The 19,982-nt window shown below is 38.0% G+C and overlaps 1 protein-coding gene across 1 annotated transcript; it reads left to right on the top strand.

The window, feature by feature from the left end:
* Nucleotides 1–18,407: 18,407 nt before the first annotated feature.
* On the top strand, nucleotides 18,408–19,322 carry LOC129376550 (gastrula zinc finger protein XlCGF8.2DB-like; the record flags this gene model as incomplete). The annotated part of the gene is made up of 1 exon (XM_055056152.1): nucleotides 18,408–19,322. A coding segment is annotated over one exon (915 nt), but the record flags the coding sequence as incomplete, so codon positions are not given.
* Between the last annotated feature and the right edge of the window lie 660 nt (nucleotides 19,323–19,982).

The raw sequence follows: 19,982 nt of genomic DNA, 5'->3' as shown, positions 1-19,982 counted from the left end.
AGGGAGAAACCTAAACCACTTTCTCACTCTGCATCACCCAAGCTACATGCAGACTCGTTGCAATAGCAACTGATAACAATGCCATGTTTTAGGATTTAACATAAAAAAAGAAAGAATTTTGGTCACAGAACAGAACATTGAGTTTTTTGCAGTAGTTTGTTTTATTCTTAGTGTTTTATTAATAAATCATTGCTGTGGTAGATTAGCTAACATTTCTACTTTACTGAATTCTTTAGACATACAGACTGTGGCCCACAAAATGCACATTTCATTAAAAAACTAAACAAAAACATGTTTTTTCCCATCTTACCTTTACTTATAAATTAAATCCATGCCAATTCTGCACAAAAATATCCATTCATCCAAAGCCAAGTTGATGCTCTGAATGTCTTGTACTAAATTAGACTTGAGGTCCATTTTTGTCTACCAGCTTTGTTTTTCTAAAATCAGTTTTTTGTTTTATTTCTCAGTCACATTTGTACTTAAGGTTCCCATCAGTGTCCCATTAGATACTGAAGTTAAAGAGGGGAATGTCTTCAGGAAGGTTTAATTTCTGTGGATTTCAGGTGTCTTGCAGTTCTGTGTCATGTAGTTATTGAGTTCAGCTTTTACATTGTTGACTTTTACATGTATGACTTGAAATAAAGTATTTTACATTTTAAAGCAGTGTATTATTCTTTTTTCCCATAAATTGCTGGGTTTCAGATGATGTAGCACCGATGCCTTACCATGGAGGTGGGGGTCAGAAAGTAAATGCAGCACATTTAGGCATTTTGACTTAAACATCAAAATGTCTTAAGTCTGTGCCATGTGTGGTTGTTCCAACCGTTCTAATAGAGAGAAAGAAAAACTGTATCTTTGTGTTTTGAAGGTAGTCGGTCACAAGGAAGTTAATTTAGAAAAAACTCACCTAAAAATAGAAAAGTGGATCAACAATCTACAGCTAAAACCAGGAGGTGCAGGAAGTAATAATGCCGGAGTTTGCAGAGCCATTTTTCTAACATCGTTAAATTGTATTTTCAGATATTTTATTGGATGGTAACTTAGAAAGACAAGCATTCATATGCAGGCACATGCAGAGGGGGTCTGGAGAGGGCTTGAGCCCTGCCCCTTTTACCCTTGATGCCCCAGAGCCCTTTTTGAGTTTATTTTTGTTTTCAACTTGAGTCTTTTGTGTCAGGAGGCCTTCTTGTGCCTCTAAATATAACACCTAGCAAAACTAATGAGTCTGGCTGCCCTTGGTCTAATTATGAGGATTCCCAGTCCTTCTGCCTCCACGTTGTTCAGACACCGGGTCCGTGGCGAGGAAGAGCGGGGCTGAACTGTGACCTCTAACGGTCAAATTTTGGGCAATAATTAATTTTTCTAACGTACACTTGTGAATAAAAACGTAGGTCTGATGTTGAAGTTATAAAACCAGTTTCTATTTATATTCTGTAATAATGTCTGGAGGGCCCCTACCAGCAGCTACTGGGTTCTCTTTGTTTACCTTGATATCTCAGCCTTATAATTCTAGATCTCAGAGGTGCTGAAATCAAATTAATAACATGTGAGAAGTTAAACTGTTTATATATGAAGGTTTTTCTGATTTACTATTTGTTTCAAACAGGTTTATTTCAGTCTCTATGTTTATGTAAAAATCGATTCTGTCACAGTCTTTGACTAAACAGAAAAATAGAAAAAGACCATCATTATTATACTTTATCATCTAAAATTATAGAAAAAGTTTCAATGATTTTTCTATCTGAAATTCAATCCACATCGTCAAGCCATTTTGTAAGCAGAAAATTTATTTAAAACCATGTCAAAGAAATGCATCCATTTCTCCAAATCATTAAAATAAAAATATGTACAAAGGATAAAAATACAATAAAGACTCCAAAATTTCAGAAGTCTAAATCTCAAAGCATTCAACTCATTGTTTGTTAGACAATCTCTCCCTCAGTCTCATTCAATAAAATGGAAATATAAAACTGGCAGAATAAAATTAATTTTTAGAATTTCAGCTAAATATCCAAATTAAAATGCTTTGTAAGCAAAACCTCTACATTTAAGAATCCAAGTCGGTTTGCAATTACTCCACTTCCAAACAGCAACTTACTGAGAATCTTGAGGTTCACATTGTGCCATCAAACCTGTGCGAGTTCTCATGTGAACAGTTACATTTGTTTTGAGTGAACCTTTATCTACCGAATCTACAAATAAAAGCTTCCAACCCGTGTGAATCTTCATGTGATGACTTAAACTGGATCTATACACAAAACATTTTCCTCGCTTTTCACTAAGGGTGCAGACATGACATGGTTGAGCTGGCTAATAGTCAAACCTCACAGCGGAGAACAACAGTGGCTGAGGTCAATAACGTTGAGGAACCAGATCAGCTTCACATGCATGTATCTGCTGCTCACCAATGTCCCAAAATTAAGGAAATCACATTTATTAATCAGCCAGCTGATAAATCAATGCACAGCTACTTCTCACCAGTGTGAATTCTGTTGTGAGAAGTTAAGTGCTGTTTTTGAGTGAAACTTTTTCCACAAATCCCACATGAGAAAGGCTCTAACCTGTGTGAATTCTGTTGTGAGAAATTAAGTTGTATTTTGTGAGTGAAACCTTTTCCACAAATCCACATGAGAAAGGTTTCTCACCTGTGTGAGATCTCATGTGAACAGTTAAACTTCTTTTATGAGGAAAACATTTTTCCACAGGCCTCACATGAGAATGGCTTCTCACAGTGTGAATTATGTTGTGAGAAGTTAAGTTCTGTTTTTGAGTAAAACTTTTTCCACAAATCCCACATGAGAAAGGCTTCTCACCTGTGTGAATTCTGTGTGAGAAATTAAGTTGTGTTTTTGAGTAAAACTTTTTCCACAGATCCCACTGAGAAAGGTTTCTCACCTGTGTGAGATCTCATGTGATGAACATTGAGATCTAGTCAAACAATTTCTCCACAGTGCACAAGTGATAACCTTCTCACCCGTGTGAAATCTCATGTGAACAGTTAAAACTTTGCTTTGAGTGAAACTTTTTCCACAGGTCTCACATGAGAAAGGTTCTACCCGTGTGAATTCTGATGTGATTAACTAACTTAGATTTCCTCCAGAAACTTTTCCCACAGTCTCACAAGGAAAAGGTTTCTCACCTGTATGAAGCTCAATATGAGCAAGTAACCGAGATTTAGACAAAAAAACTTTTCCCACAGGTTGTGCAGGTGTAAGGTTTCTCACCCGAGTGAATTCTCTTGTGTCTGTTTAAAAGAGTCGTTTAGACGGAAACCTTTTCCACAAGCTGGACAAGTGAACGGTTTTTCACCTGTATAAATTCTCATGTGATCCTTTAAACGCTCTTGTAAGGGTAACGTTTCCACAGGTGGAACATTTGAAATGTTTCTTAGCCGTGTGAGTTTTCTTGTGATTCATCAAGGAACTATTTCGAGAAAAGGTTTCATCACAAATTTTACAAGAATATAGATTTTGGTCTGGTTGAGCTTTCATGTGTGTTTCTTGTTCTGAGTCTCTTTTGAGTTTTTCTGCTGTTTGTTCAAAAGTCATCAGTTTCCTGTTTCATCACAAGATGCTCTTCATCCTGACTGATGCAAAGTTGCTCCTCTTCCTCTTGATCTGCCGAGTTCTGGTTCTCTTTCCTGTTTATCTGCAGAGGTTCTGGTTCTGGTTCCTCTTGTTCCAGTTTCATCTGCAGAGGTTCTGGTTCTGGTTCCTCTTGTTCCCGTTTGATCTGCAGAGGTTCTGGTTCCTCTTGATCCAGTTTCATCTGCAGAGGTTCTGGTTTCCTCTTGATCCAGTTTCATCTGCAGAGGTTCTGGTTCTGGTTCCTCTTGTTCCAGTTTCATCTGCAGAGGTCTGGTTCTGGTTCCTCTTGTTCCCGTTTGATATGCAGAGGTTCTGGTTCCTCTTGTTCCAGTTTCATCTGCAGAGGCTCTGGTTCTGGTTCCTCTTGTTCCCGTTTGATCTGCAGAGGTTCTGGTTCCTCTTGATCCAGTTTCATCTGCAGAGGTTCTGGTTCCTCTTGTTCCAGTTTCATCTGCAGAGGTTCTGGATGATCTTGATCTGAAGTGAAGTTTTCTCTCTGGTTTCTGAGCTCATTTAGATCCTCCTCCTCTTTGCACACACTGCATTGTGGGAAATCTGGAAAAAAAAGTCAAAATATGAGGTCACACAATGAACCCATCAGTTTATTAAAAACTAAAATGAAAATATTCTTCATCAGGGGGCGTGCTGTGGTAGCGCAACCCACGATTGGAGGCCTTCAGTCCTCCACATGGCCGTCACGGGTTTGATTTCCGGACCAGACGATATTGCCGCATGTCTTTCCTTACTACATTCCTGTCAGCCTTCTTTCTTATAAGGGACACTAGATCCCACAGAAACCCCCAAGAGAGGAAAAAATATATATATATCAGCAAACATTACAAAATGAAATCTCTTTCCATCGTCTTTCAGAGAGATTGTTATTTACCTTATTTAGAAAAACAATGTCTGCATGTGGTTAATAATTTTACCAGCAATTAAACTTAATGCCGTCAAATGTGCCAACATTTGGAAATATGCAGCCTGGCTAGCTGACGTTAACTCCCCTTCAAGATTCGCTTCTCGCCAACAGGGACGTTACACCATATTCTGTGACCACTGCACATTGTGACTGTAGGAGGCGCTTGTTGCAGGTTTACATCATACTTTGCTATTCTTATGGACACAGAATGTGATGGCGCTTATCAAATAATGGTCCCACACTGTAACTTACAGTAAAGTACTAAATATTTAAACTGAACCGTCTCTGTTAACTCTGCTTGATAAGTCAATATCTGACCATTAGTATTATGACATTTCTTTTTAGTTAAATGAAACGGCCCTTTAAATAGCTTTACATAGTGTTATAGTCAAGACCATCTAAGCAGGACCAAGACCAGCCGCCACAGACAATAAAATGTGAAAATTAGCAAAAGTGCTAATCAAATTGGTCTGAAAGATCCACATTCCCATAAAAACAAATCAATTTAACCAATATTATCAATTCAAACTCTTTGTTCTACTTTGCTCTGTGCTACAATCCATGGAAGTCTCATGCCAACCCTAAAAGTTAACGCCCTGGGCGGTTGCCCATATTTCTCATGTCAGAAACCACCATTGTCTGCACTATTAAACATAGCAATTAAGGCAATGCACTAGTGGTAAACAACGCTCCATCATGAACACAGACCAAGGAGCAACAAGCAGAAATAACCAAACACTGTGACAGTTCTCACTTTTCTCCTGCTGCATGAAGCCAGGCAGCACAGAACTATCACAGAGCAATGAGCATGCTCTGTGTGCTCTGGTTTTATTGATTCACCAATTAAATTAATATCAATGTATACAATCAATTAAATAATGATAAGCTACTGCAGCTGTTTCGTACCTATCCGGTGCAAGATGATCTTGGGTATCCGGGTAAAATCCATCAGTCTGCGCTGATCGTCCATCTCTGCCTCCATCTTAACGTTGATTTCTTTCCACTCTGTGAATGTTTCTTCAGCAGGAGTTTCCTGCTGCTTGATAAACTCTCTGAGGCTGAACTGAAGACATTTTTACATTAAACACAGAAATATTTAACTAAACTGCAAAATAGTCTTCAAGAGGAAAAGTAAAGCCAGACATTTGCTCTGTTTTTATGTTTCCACGTGTTTCACTGTTGCTGTGCTGAAGAAACTGGAAGTGATTATTAGTTTGGCTTTAAATTTTCTGCTGAGTCTCTCTTTAAAGTCCTGGAGGGCTGATGCCCTGAAACCTTTAGCTGAGCTCTCTGCTGCACCACCTGAATAGAGTAATAGGTCAGTAAGGCTCTGCAGATCTGATCCACACAAGGAGGAGGTAATTATGGTGATTTCATTGCAGTTTTGTACCTGTGCTCATCTAAACACTGCAGGTCACCTTGAGGACTGGAGTTTGACACCTGTGGTTTAGTTACAATAGATCAGTCTGGAGAAAACACTGATGATGTTTTGTTGTTCTTGCAATAACTAATAAAATCCTGATTCTGTGAAAGTCACATATATATTGTCTATTTTTATAAAGATATTTCAGATAAGTGTGAAGTTAACCAGGATGCTTTTATTGTTCTGTTGGTTTAAATATAAAGCATTTTGTTAATATTTAGAGGTAGATTTATTTAACCTTCCTAATTTTACTTTAATAAATTGCTGCACTTTTAGCTGCTGTTCAATCTGCCAGGTTTCTGCAACCTGGATCTCTCTGGTGACTCAAGAGGCTCTTTGGCTCATTTTTATATCAAATTATTAAATATTGATCTGTTGTTTTGTTTCATTCTTTTTTAAGTGTCGTCATGAAACCAATCACATTGGCCCTTGTGGTAAATTTGGCCTCTAAACCAAACTCCTTATTGGTATCAATATTTTCAGAAATTCTCTTTAAAATACCAGAATATTCACATAACTGTTATACTTTTGTCAGTCTGAGGAGACACTGAATATTGAATTAGGTGTTATGATCATTTACTCAGTAATTCACCAAATACTTCAAAAGAAAATACAGAGGAAGAACATTGTTCCAGCAGGAATATTAAATAAATAGAATGATAAACCCTGACCTTTACTATTATATAAGATCAAAATATAGTTTATGTTCCATGACTCCTTCACTTCTAACTCACCAGTTTAAGTACTGAAGGTTGTTTAAAATGATTAATTGTACTTGCTTTGAATTTAAAGTTTTGATTATTAGGTTCATTCTTTGTTAAATTATGGCTCATTTTGTTTATCTCTTATTTGTATAATATAGAACTCAGTCTGTTAAGTGTTGAATGAAAAGAATATCGACTTTATTAGAATGTATGCAACGTTGAGGAAGAGATGATCTCTGTGGACTGCTGCTGTTTATGTATATGAACGTTTCCTGATTTACTTTTTGTTTTAAACAGGTTTTATTCAGCCTCTATAATTATGTAAATCTAGTCTTTCACACAGTTTTCTACTAAACAGGAAAAAGAAAAAGATCAGCATTATAGTAGTTTATTTTTTAAAATTACATTAATAGTTTCAATCTGAAATTCAATTCATCTCATCAATACATTTTCTAAGCAGGAAAATTATTAAAACCATGTCAAAGAAATGCATCCATTTCTCCAAATTATTGAAATAAAATAAATAAGTACAAAGAATAAAAACACAATAAAGTTTCCAACATTTTAGAAGTCTAAATCTCAAATCATTTAAAGTCATCGTTCTTTAGAGACAATCTCTCCCTGAGTCTGATTAAATAAAATAGAAATATAAAACTGCCAGAATAAAATCCAAGTCGGTTGCAATTACTCCCACTTCCAAACAGCAACTTACTGAGAATCTTGAGGTTCACATTGTGCATCAAACCTGTGCAAGTTCTCATGTGAACAGTTACATTTGTTTTGAGTGACCTTTTTCTAATGAATCTACAAATAAAAGCTTCCAACCCGTGTGAATCTTCATGTGATGACTAAACTGGATCTATACACAAAACATTTTCCTCACTTTTCACTAAGGGTGCAGACATGACATGGTGAGGGTTATCTAATAGTCAAACCTCACAGCGAGAACAGAAACAGTGGCTGAGGTCAATAACGTTGAGGAATCAGATCAGCTTCACATGCATGTATCTGCTGCTCACCAATGTCCCAAAATTAAGGAAATTAACATTTATGAATCAGCCAGCTGATAAATCAATCACAGCTACTTCTCACCAGTGTGAATTTTGTTGTGAGATGTTAAGTGCTGTTTTTGACTGAAACTTTTTCCACAATCCCACATGAGAAAGGCTTCTCACCAGTGTGAATTCTCCTGTGACGTTCTACACTTTTTTTATAAGGGAAACTTTTCCCACAAATCACACATGAGAAAGGCTCTCACCTGTGTGAATTCTGTTGTGAGAAGTTAAGTGTTGTTTTTGACTGAAACCCTTTTCACAAATCCCACATGAGAAAGGCTTCTCCCCTGTGTGAGTTCCATGTGAGAAGTTAAGTGTTGTTTTTGACTGAAACCCTTTTCACAAATCCCACATAAGAAAGGCTTCTCACCTGTATGAGTTACCATGTGAGCAGTTAAGCTGGTTTTATGAGTGAAACTTTTTTCTACAAATCTCGCATGAGAAAGGCTTCTCACCAGTGTGAATTCTCACGTGAAGTTTTAAACTTTTTTTATAAGTGAAACATTTTCCACAGGCCCCACATGAGAAAGGCTTCTCACCTGTGTGAATTCTGTTGTGAAAAGTTATGTTCTGTTTTTGAGTGAAACTTTTTCCACAAATCCCACATGAGAAAGGTTTCTCACCTGTGTGAGATCTCATGTGTTGAACTAAATGAGATCTAGTCAAACAATTTCTTCCACAAGTGCCACAATTGAGAACCTTCTCACCCGTGTGACATCTCATGTGAACAGTTAAGCTTTCCTTTCGAGTGAAACTTTTTCCACAGTTCTCACATGAGAAGGTTTCTCACCTGTGTGAGATCTCATGTGTTGAACTAAATGAGATCTAGTCAACAATTTCTTCCACAAGTGCCACAATTGAGAAACCTTCTCACCCGTGTGACATCTCATGTGAACAGTTAAACTTTGCTTTCGAGTGAAACTTTTCCCACAGGTCTCACAAGAGAAAGATTCTCACCTGTATGAATCTCAATATGAGCAAGTAAATGAGATTTAAACAAAAAAACTTTTCCCACAGGTTGTGCAGGTGTAAGGTTTCTCACCCGAGTGAATTTCTCTTGTGTCTGTTTAAAGAGTCGTTTAGACGGAAACGTTTTCCACAAGCTGGACAAGTGAATGGTTTTTAGCCATGTGAGTTTTCTTGTGATTCATCAAGGACTATTTCGAGAAAAGGTTTCATCACAATTTTACAAGAATATAGATTTTGGTCTGGTTGAGCTTTCATGTGTGTTTCTTGTTCTGAAGTCTCTGTTGAGTTTTTCTGCTGTTTGTTCAAAATGTCATCGGTTTCCTGTTTCATCAAGATGTCTTCATCCTGACTGATGGAAAGTTGCTCCTCTTCCTCTTTGATCTGCAGAGGTTCTGGTTCCTCTTGATCCAGTTTCATCTGCAGAGGTTCTGGTTCCTCTTTTTCAGTTTCATCTGCAGAGGTTCTGGTTCCTCTTGTTCTAGTTTCATCTGCAGAGGTTCTGGTTCCTCTTGATCCCATTTTATCTGCAGAGGTTCTGGTTCCTCTTGTTCCAGTTTCATCTGCAGAGGTTCTGGTTCCTCTTGTTCTAGTTTCATCTGCAGAGTTCTGGTTTCCTCTTGTTCCCGTTTTATCTGCAGAGGTTCTGGTTCCTCTTGTTCCAGTTTCATCTGCAGAGGTTCTGGTTCCTCTTGTTCTAGTTTCATCTGCAGAGGTTCTGGTTCCTCTTGTTCCAGTTTCATCTGCAGAGGTTCTGGTTCCTCTTGTTCCAGTTTTATCTGCAGAGGTTCTGGATAATCTTGATCTGAGTGAAGTTTTCTCTTTGGGTTTCTGAGCTCATTTTAGATCCTCCTCCTCTTTGCACACACTGCATTGTGGGAGATCTGGACAAAAAAGTCAAAATGTGAGGTCACACAATAAATTCTTCACTTTAACAAAAATTAAAATGAAAATGTTCTTCATCAGGGGGTGTGTTGTGGTAGCGCAACCCACGTTGGAGGCCTTCAATCCTCCACACGGCTGTCACGGGTTTGATTCCCGGACCACACAATATTTGTTAAATGTCTTTCCTTACTACATTCCTGTCAGCCTTCTTTGTATCTGTGTATTGTTTCACTATAAATGGTTCACTTATTGCATAAATTAAATGCAAAAAATCTAAACAGAACAAGATCTTATGAAATAGGAGCGTATCGCTGCCACACATTTAATGAGCACAAGCTGCCGGTCTGTGTATCGTTTCACTAAATGGTTCACTATTTAGCGGCACTGAAGTGAAAGTGCTGAGCAAACCTTATCAGGGGGAAAGTGAGAGAAAACGGTGGATTGAAATCCACCGTGAGAGTCAGATGTGAGGATTAAGGGGTAAACTGCTGAGAAAAAGCAGCAGGATAAAGCAGAGCAGAATTTAAACATGGAAGAGACGCAGCCGGATCCGGTTTGAGACCAAAACAACGAGGTGCGCCGCCTCACTGACTGATATTGGAAATCAATGTGAGCCTTTAAACCAATCAGCAGGAGCAGATAAGTTATCCTGTTCAGGTCGATATTTATTACCGATCCACTGAAACATGTAGATACACGTTAGTGGTGTTTTACATCATTTCCTGATGTTTGAAGCTGATTTTTTCAGACTCCACTGGTGTGAATAGGTTTACATGGACAACATGTAAACAACAATAACTCTTTAAAAAAACTTGAATTCATATGAGCTTCAACATTTATTTTCAATTTGGGGTCAAAAGAGTATTTTTGAATTTGACTGATATTTTATCAGATGTTTTTGAGATTGATTGATGTATTTTGTTATCATCAGAGAAAGGTCAAAGGCAGAAGAGATAGATTATGATAAAAAAACACAAAGATCTGAATAATTCATCAATAACAAAAAACATCAATCAATCTCAAAACATCTGATTAAATATTAAACATTTGAATATCTATTGAACTCTGATCCTGAAATCTGGAATCAACTCCCTCTCTCATGGCAACTAAACAACAATATATATTGCGATAGACTTGATCAGCATCAGTAAACAAAACATTAGATCCACACCTCAGGATGGGTTTAGAGGAATCAATAAACCTATCAGTCATGCTTTTGGACTTTGGGAGGAAGCCGGAGTACCCGGAGAGAACCCACACAAGCAAGGGGAGAACATGCAATATTCGTGCAAAAAGACTCGGCATGAAGCCCGGAGGTCAGCCGGAGAGTATCTGATGACTGGCGACAAGGAGATTAGAATCTGATGGTCTGGGAACTCGAGGCCTCAAGTTCCCATGGCACCGCAGTCCTGCGGGCCCAAGCTCTCCTGCCAGCATCTTCTGCCATCAGCCCCTAAGTGTCAAGCTCCCTTGACACTGCAGTCCTTTCTAATTAGAATTCAACCCAGTACTTCGCAGTACCTGCTCGGTATGTGTGCAGAATAGAATTGGAGATCCCTCCGATCAGACGTGCGATTACTGACCGCTGCTCCTGTGGCTGGTCTGAAACCGACTGGCTGTCTTCGTGGGTTTCCTCTTCAGGTGGCTGCCGGTTCTGCTGTTCTACTCTGTCCCTCGTCTTTTTGGTCTGCTTTTCCTCTTCCGAGACATTTCCGCGACTTCTCAGCTTCAGGTCGGTGTTTTCCTGTTCATAGGCGGTGTTTATATTCTCCAAGGCGATGGTTTTCTGCTCCAGGGCCAAGCTTTTCAGCTGCAGGGCGGTGCTCATTTTCACCAAGGCAGCGCTTCTTTTCTCCAGAGCGAAGCTTTCAGCTTCAGGCCGGTGTTTTCATTCTCCAGAGAGATTTTAACCTCCTCCAAAGCGGTGTTTTTCTGCCCCAGGGTGGTTTTTCTTGCTTAAGGTGGTATTTATTTGTGCCAAGGCAGTGGTTTTCTGCTCCAGGGCCCGTTTTTGCTGCTCCAAAGGTATTGATTTCTCATCCAAGAAGGTGCTTTTCTGCTCCAGAGCGGTGCTTTTCTGCTTCAAGGCGGTGTTTACCTTCTGCAGGGAAGTGTTTGCCTGCTCCAGCGCGGTACTTTCTTGCACCAGAGCGGTCTTTTCCTTCTCCATGGCGGTGTTCTTTAGCTCCAAGGCGATGCTTTTTTTCTCCAGAGTGCTCTTCATTTTCTCCAAGGCAGAGTTTTTCTCCTCCAAAGCTCTCTTTTCGATCTCTAAGGCTGCGTTTTTCTGACCCATTGCAATATATTTTTTCTCCATAGCGTCCTTCTTCTTCTCCAGATGGTGTTTTGTCTCTAACGCTGTGTTTCTCTCCTCCAAGGCAGTCTTTTCGATCTTTAAGGCAGTATATTTCTCCTCCAAGGTGGCCTGTTTCTTCTCTACATCGGCGATATCTTCCTTTAACGTTTTATTTGCCTCCAACTGTTTTTTTTCAAGTCGTCGTCTTTCTGCCGAAGGAGAGCGTCTACTTCAAGTGCAGCTTTTTTCACGTTGAGAACTTGGATGTTCAGCTCCTCATTGGCTTTCAGCAGAGACTTTCGCTCGATGGACATCATGCTGACTTGTTTCAAAATGTCATTGAGCTGCTGCGTCTGTCTCGCTATGATCCGTTGCAATTCCTTGTCTTTGCAATCAGTAGACTTATTCATCTTACTGCTCTTATTCATTTTTAACTCTTTCTCTCAGGACAAATTTTAAAATCGATCAGAAAATGTACTAACTGTACTAACACGCGAATAATACAATCCTTGTGCTTTCTCTCCAACTGCTGCAATAGCTATGACCGTAGATTCAGAAGTGATGCATTGTCTCTCCACAAAGGGTGCATCACTCTTTGTGACATCAAATTCTGTGATGTCACAAACTGATGTCACCACCTCAGAAGGACACAAGAAAACTGCTGAAGTTTGAATAAAAACAAACTTTACGACTGAATGCAGCTCGGCTCGCTGATGCGATTCTGGAACGAACCGAACGTTAAAGATGGCGTCAAAGTGAGGACGGTTGAGAGCGGTTACCCAGACAAGGCAAGAGTAAAAGAAGCAGTAATTCATTGCAGGAAATGCAGCCGATGAGACGGAGAAAAGTAAAAACCAAAAGTTTAGACTGAAAAATAGAGAAAACAGGCGCAGTGAAAAAAATCCCAGGTGAGGAGCCAGTAAGATGGTTTTTAAACTGGACTCCAGCCGAGTACGAACAATCCGTTTGTATATTGGCTCTGTTGAAAAACTTTAACAATAAGAAATTGGTAAAAACTTTAACTTTTGGTACAATATAGTAAAAAGTACATATTTTATTTTGCCAATGTATATATATTTATTTAACTTTCTAGAGTTTAAAATCAACACCTTCAATATCTGTAATTATTCTTGATTTGATTTAATTATAACGTTTGAATTAACATCTGTATGTATGTTCATGTTATTTGTTTGAAATAAAGTTAAAAAAAACACTCTGGTTACCTAGCAACGAGATCCGTTGAGCAACTGACAGTCGCAGTTTAAAGTTTCACCACTTTTCCTAACTGGTTAAAAATAAAAAACAACGGCGCAGAGTGAAAACTGGGTGAAAGAGGAAAGGGTTCCCATATTTAAACATAGCAATTAAGGCAATGCACTAGTGGTAAACAACGCTCCATCATGAACACAGACCAAGGAGCAACAAGCAGAAATAACCAAACACTGTGACAGTTCTCACTTTTTCTCCTGCTGCATGAAGCCAGGCAGCACAGAACTATCACAGAGCAATGAGCATGCTCTGTGTGCTCTGGTTTTATTGATTCACCAATTAAATTAATATCAATGTATACAATCAATTAAAATAATGACAGCTACTGCAGCTGTTTCGTACCTATCCGCTGCAAGATGATCTTGGGTATCCGGGTAAAATCCATCAGTCTGCGCTGATCGTCCATCTCTTCCTCCATCTTAACGTTGATTCTTTCCACTCTGTGAATGTTTCTTCAGCAGGAGTTTCCTGCTGCTTGATAAACTCTGTGGGGCTGAACTGAAGACATTTTTACTGAAAACACAGAAACATTTAACTAAACTGCAAAACAGTCTTTAAGAGGAAAAGTAAAACCAGATATTTGCTCTGTTTTATGTTTCACGAGTTTCACTGTTGTTGTGCTGAAGAAACTGGAAGTGATTATTAGTTTGGCTTTAAATTTCTGCTGAGTCTCTTCTTTTAAAGTCCTGGAGGGCTGATGCCCTGAAACCTTTAGCTGAGCCTCTGCTGCACCACCTGAATAGAGTAATTAGGTCATTAAGGCTCTGCAGATCTGATCCACACAAGGAGGAGGTAATTATGGTGATTTCATTGCAGTGTTTTGTACCTGTGCTCATCTAAACACTGCAGGTCACCTTGAGGACTGGAGTTTGACTCCTGTGGTTTAGTCAGAACTCCTGCTGAAGAAACATCCACAGAGTGGAAATAAATCAACGTTAAGATGGAGGAAGAGATGAACGATCAGCTCAGATCAGTCTGGAAAAACACTGATGATGACAATAACTGTTTGATTACCTTGGTAACTAAGAGTGATAGCAAATTAGAGTAAATTCTTTCTGATTCATTTCCTTTTTTCCATTACTATTCATTCAGTTCCTCAGTTGATCCGAGTGAAACACAGTATAATTTTTTCAAGTCTTTTTAATTAATTATTAAGTTTTAATGTTTTTTTAACACATTACTAAAGGTTTTTTTTAATTTGTGGAATATTTTTTTTAAACTTTCAATGTATGATAAAAACATTTTAAATCAGAAATATGTCACAGAAGCCCCTTTATGCTGCCACCTACTGACAAGAACCTGGTACTACACCTTCAAAGAGCTATTTTTCTACGGTCTGTGCGACTGAATTCATTTCAATGGATTTCATATGCAGGAGTATGTTTAAACAGTCATGTTCAATAACATGGAATCAGACCAACAACAAAAAAGTTGTATTTCAAAAATGTTTGTGTTTCCTGGTTGAATTTATCTGTTGTTATAATTACTCAAAATGTTTTTCTTTGGTTATTTGTATGGGTTCCTACCTGACTGAAAATCTCTGTTATTGTTTTAACTGTGTTACTTTAAGAACAGAAGCCCCTCCCCTTTTGTTTCTTCCTCTGTGGTATTGTCTTTAAAATGTTTGTGTCCCTTAGACCCTATCCTTTTGTCATGTTGTCCTGTGGAGAGGTGTGTATTATTTATTTTGTATCTAAATACATCCAGTTTATTTATAAATTTATTAAGTTAATTTCTGTTATGTACTTTTGTTTATGTAGGGCTTGGAGCGGCAGCCTGTAACACGGTTATTTTCTATCTGTTATTCTTGTCAGAATAAACCCTTTTAAAGGTGAACCACGGCCTGATCATTTAAAACCAGAACAACGCAGATCGGATCCGGTTACATGTGTTTGAAGTCAGTTATCTATTGTGAGACGTTTTTTTAATTTTATTTCAAATGTTCAAGTTGAATACATTACTCTAAACCACATGTGGCTTCATACTGTTTAACTTTAAAAATGAATCAGAACCTACAAACTAAAACCTCATGTGTCGATATAATAACTGTACGTGCTTTGTTCTAATTAAACAGATCTAATCATGCTCAATAAATTAAAATATGAAAGAAAATGTGGTATATTAAAGAGGAACTTTTGAATCGTTCACAGTTTCTTCAGTACAGCTCCAGTGAAACACGGGGAAGATTTCTGAATATTTTGTTCTTTAATAAATCACCTTAAGAAAACGAAATTGGTAGAAAGAATATTTTAATAATAATAATAATAATAATAATAATAATAATAATAATAATAATAATAATAATAATAATAATAATTTGGGTGCGGGAGAATATTTATGTAGCATCCCGTTTCACACTCTATTCCAGTAGATGGCGGTAATTCACATCAATAAGTTTCTTGCCAACCGCCATGAAAAAAAGAAGAAGAAGAAGAAGAAGGCGGGGAAGATGAAAACAGAGCACGCGGGCTCGCTTTAGCTTTTCCTTTGTTAGACGGTCGTTTGGAGAAGAGTTTGAGGTTTAGCTAATTTTTTCCGTGTTTAATGTAAAAATGTCTTCAGTTCAGCCTCAGAGAGTTTATCAAGCAGCAGGAAACTCCTGCTGAAGAAACATTCACAGAGTGGAAAGAAATCAACGTTAAGATGGAGGAAGAGATGGACGATCAGCGCAGACTGATGGATTTTACCCGGATACCCAAGATCATCTTGCACCGGATAGGTACGAAACAGCTTCACGGTTTACTGATTAGTGAGGTTAAAGAGAGTTTTTACAGATAAATAATCGTTGTGTTTGTAAACGTATTTAAAGTAAATTAAGTAAAAATAGAAAATCCCTGGAGAAATGTAACCAGGGCCTGCTAAAGTGTGGCCCCAGTTTGGACCCAGCGCTCTGATTCTAACAATCAGCATCAATACTAAGCTAAACTGAATTATAGTCAATAGCCTGTGGAAAGTCACAAACATGTTGACTAATATGGACTTCCTCCATTCAGTTTGTTAAAATTAGTGTATAATCTAAAATGAGCCAAAATGCTAATGTTAGCCTAAATGCTGCTAGTAGCATGTGGGGCATCATTACAATGTGGTCTTACATTGACTTCCTGCATTCAGGGTCCTAAACATGGCTAATAAGTAATAAAAATAGCTAGAAGCTTATTTCAGGGAAAAGGCTGATGCTTGTGCAGCAAAGCAGAGCCCTAACCTGAGAGGAAAAGATCATGCAGGCTAATATTATTGCACTGTCTCTGAGTCGGTTTCTCTTCGCAATATTTATTAACCTATTTGTATGATTTGTTCTGTAAATTGCCATTCATATTATTTCTCAGTCTCTATCACTGAGGGATGAAGAGACTGATGTTGGTTCTTTAGGTTCTGACGGGTCTGCGGTTCCTCTCCTGACCCACTGTGCACCCTGAATATCGCCGACACAGTTTTTTAATTCCCCTATCAAACTTCTCTGTGATTGTTTAGCCTAGAATGTGCATCTTCCAATGTTATGTTATTTGATGTTATTGTTACAGGTCAGTTTTCTAAACTACAAAGAAATGACTGTTAGGGATGCTCCAATATGAAAAATTGGATTGATATTGATATCTGATATTAACACTGGTGTTATAGCAGATTTACCAATTTTATTTTATACATTTTTAATCTGATTAGTTGATTAATCATAAGAATAATTAATAGATTACTCAATTACTGAAATAGTTGTTTACAGCAACGCTACTATCCATCCAGTTATCACTAGAAAATATTTATTGACTTTCTCTTGTATCTTGTCACATATGCTGAGCTGACAGCGCCTCTTAATGCTCATTTGTACTCAATGCATGTCAGCTATTCTGACAGAATAACGGCTCAAATTTAAGTTAAAGAAGGTCAGTGTTAGACCTGCCCAAAGCCCCGCCCTCCACTTTCATTGGGGAATTATTTTATGGTGACACGACAGGAAGTGGATCCAGGTGATAATAATGATCACAACAATCAAAAGCATATTTAGTAACTGTCTTGTCTGGCTGCTAAATTTCCATTTTCATAATGTAAACTTAGTAAATGACTTATTAACTAACTTGTGTCTTAAATAAACTCGTTAAATAATTTTATCATTGTACATTTTCATCTTTCATATTTAATCTTCCAAATTGTCCAATATTCATGCTGGTAACTATAATTTCCTGAGGGAGTCTTCCCAAGGGATCAATAAAGTCAAGTCTAAGTCTAAGACTCTCTAAGTCTAAATATTTTCCATTGGTTCATTTTGCCATTATTTTCTGCATGTGTGCGATTAACAACAATCACCCAATGCTACCAATTCTGCTGTGAATCCAGGAAAGTAAAGGCTGAGATTTAGTTGTGCTTTTGAACGTTTGTGTTGAGTGTGTGAGCGGAGCAATGTCTGACAATATCAGCGGGTGAGATTAAAAATTACTTTATGGTTTCCCTTTAGGCATTTTATGTCACTCTTTAATGTGATATATATCTGGTGACATATAATGGGTGCACTTCCCCTGCGCCCATTACAGGCACACAGCCCGCATCACCACCAGCGTTGGTCCACAATCTCCCAGTCGGATTGCGACACCGTGTGTGTGGTCAGGGTACACGTCCAAAAGTCAGGTGACCTGAACATCTGACTCGTCCTCCATGTAGGCGTCTTCTTCCTCTCTCTACATGGAGGAAGAAGATTTTATGTAATATTTGTCAGGAAGCTACTAGATTAAGCTATTGCCATCTTATTTGCTCACCTGGAGATTCATCATTTTCACTCAGGTCTAGTTCCAGTCTGGTCATTAGAATGGAGCAATGACCAGAATGAAACTAGTTCTGGTCATAGTTCCATTCTAGAACATCCTATGTTCTAGAACATAGAACATTAACTTCTTAGTTGAGTTAATGTTCATTCTTGTAAGATTGTAATTTTAGAATAACCTAAGAAAATCCTGTTTCGATACATGAAGGCATCAAAGTGGATTTCTTGTTTGATTGACATTTAAAAAACTTTTTTTTTTTTTGTCTATTTCCCAGATCTTCCACAATGTTGTGTGTGTGAAGAAGAGGAGATTCTCAATGACACAAAACCACAGAGGAACCAACTCATCTCTCATGGCTCTGCAGAAACTGAGAACCAGGATCAGGAAGGAAGCAATTCTGAAGACCCAAAAAAGAGAATGGAAGAACAGAAACCAAAGGAGAGATATGAGAAAACCAAACAGCAGAAAGACAGAACTGATGCTGAAAAACAAAAACCGCAGAAGAAAACTCACAAAGGGCAAAAAATACATTCTTGTAAAATTTGTGATAAAACCTTTTCTGGAAACAGTAACTTGAAGACACACATGAGAATTCACACAGGAGTAAAACCTTTCACTTGTTCAACCTGTGGAAAGAGTTTCAATGAAAGAGGGACTTTAACTAAACATATGAGAATTCACACAGGTGAGAAGCCTTTCACTTGTGGGACCTGTGGAAAGAGTTTCAATGAAAACGGCTTTAACTCAGCATATGATAATCACACAGGTGAAAATCCTTTCTCATGTGGGACTTGTGGAAAGAGTTACAGACAAAAAACGACTTTAACTAGGCATATGAGAATTCACACAGGTGAGAAGCCTTTCACTTGTTCAACCTGTGGAAAGAGTTTCAGTGTAAAAGCGAATTTAACTGCGCATATGAGAATTCATACAGGTGAGAAGCCTTTCTCATGTGGGACTTGTGGAAAGAGTTACAGACAAAAAACGACTTTAACTAGGCATATGAGAATTCACACAGGTGAGAAGCCTTTCATTTGTTCAACCTGTGGAAAGAGTTTCAGTGACAGAGTTACTTTAACTCGGCATATGAGAAGTCACACAGGTGAGAAGCCTTTCTGGTGTGAGACCTGTGGAAAGAGTTTCAGTGTCAGAGGGACTTTAACTCGGCATATGAGAATTCATACAGGTGAGAAGCCTTTCTCATGTGGGACCTGTGGAAAGAGTTTCAGGATGAAACAACAATTACTTAAACACAAAGATTCATATGGATGCAAAACAGTGACGTGCGGTGAGACTTTACGATGTATAAATACAGACACCATGTATGTTATTGGTTACTCAGAAATTTTGCTCATGCATACAACGCTGGAGGGCAGAAAGACCGTTCTTTTACACGTCATCCATAGCTGTAGTAACCAGGTGAAACTTAGAAATGTAGGTATTGTTTCGTGTTATGATCCACAGCAAAGGGAGAAACCTAAACCACTTTCTCACTCTGCATCACCCAAGCTACATGCAGACTCGTTGCAATAGCAACTGATAACAATGCCATGTTTTAGGATTTAACATAAAAAATAAAGAATTTTGGTCACAGAACAGAACATTGAGTTTTTTGCAGTAGTTTGTTTTAGTCTTAGTGTTTTATTAATAAATCATTGCTGTGGTAGATTAGCTAACATTTCTACTTTACTGAATTCTTTAGACATACAGACTGTGGCCCACAAAATGCACATTTCTTTAAAAAAAACTAAACAAAAACATGTTTTTCCCATCTTACCTTTACTTATAATTAAATCCATAACAATTCTGCACAAAAATATCGGTTCATCCAAAGCCAAGTCGATGCTCTGAATGTCTTGTACTAAGATAGACTTGAGGTCCATTTTTGTCTACCAGCTTTGTTTTTCTAAAATCAGTTTTTTGTTTTATTTCTCAGTCACATTTGTACTTAAGGTTCCCATCAGTGTCCCATTAGATACTGAAGTTAAAGAGGGGAATGTCTTCAGGAAGGTTTAATTTCTGTGGATTTCAGGTGTCTTGCAGTTCTGTGTCATGTAGTTATTGAGTTCAGCTTTTACATTGTTGACTTTTACATGTATGACTTGAAATAAAGTATTTTACATT

Source organism: Poeciliopsis prolifica, unplaced genomic scaffold, assembly GCF_027474105.1.
Source record: "Poeciliopsis prolifica strain line A6 unplaced genomic scaffold, Auburn_PproV2 SCAFFOLD044, whole genome shotgun sequence".
NCBI classification, from domain to species: domain Eukaryota; kingdom Metazoa; phylum Chordata; class Actinopteri; order Cyprinodontiformes; family Poeciliidae; genus Poeciliopsis; species Poeciliopsis prolifica.
Note: the sequence above shows the minus strand (reverse complement) of the source record. Positions and strands in the feature narration are given on the sequence as shown.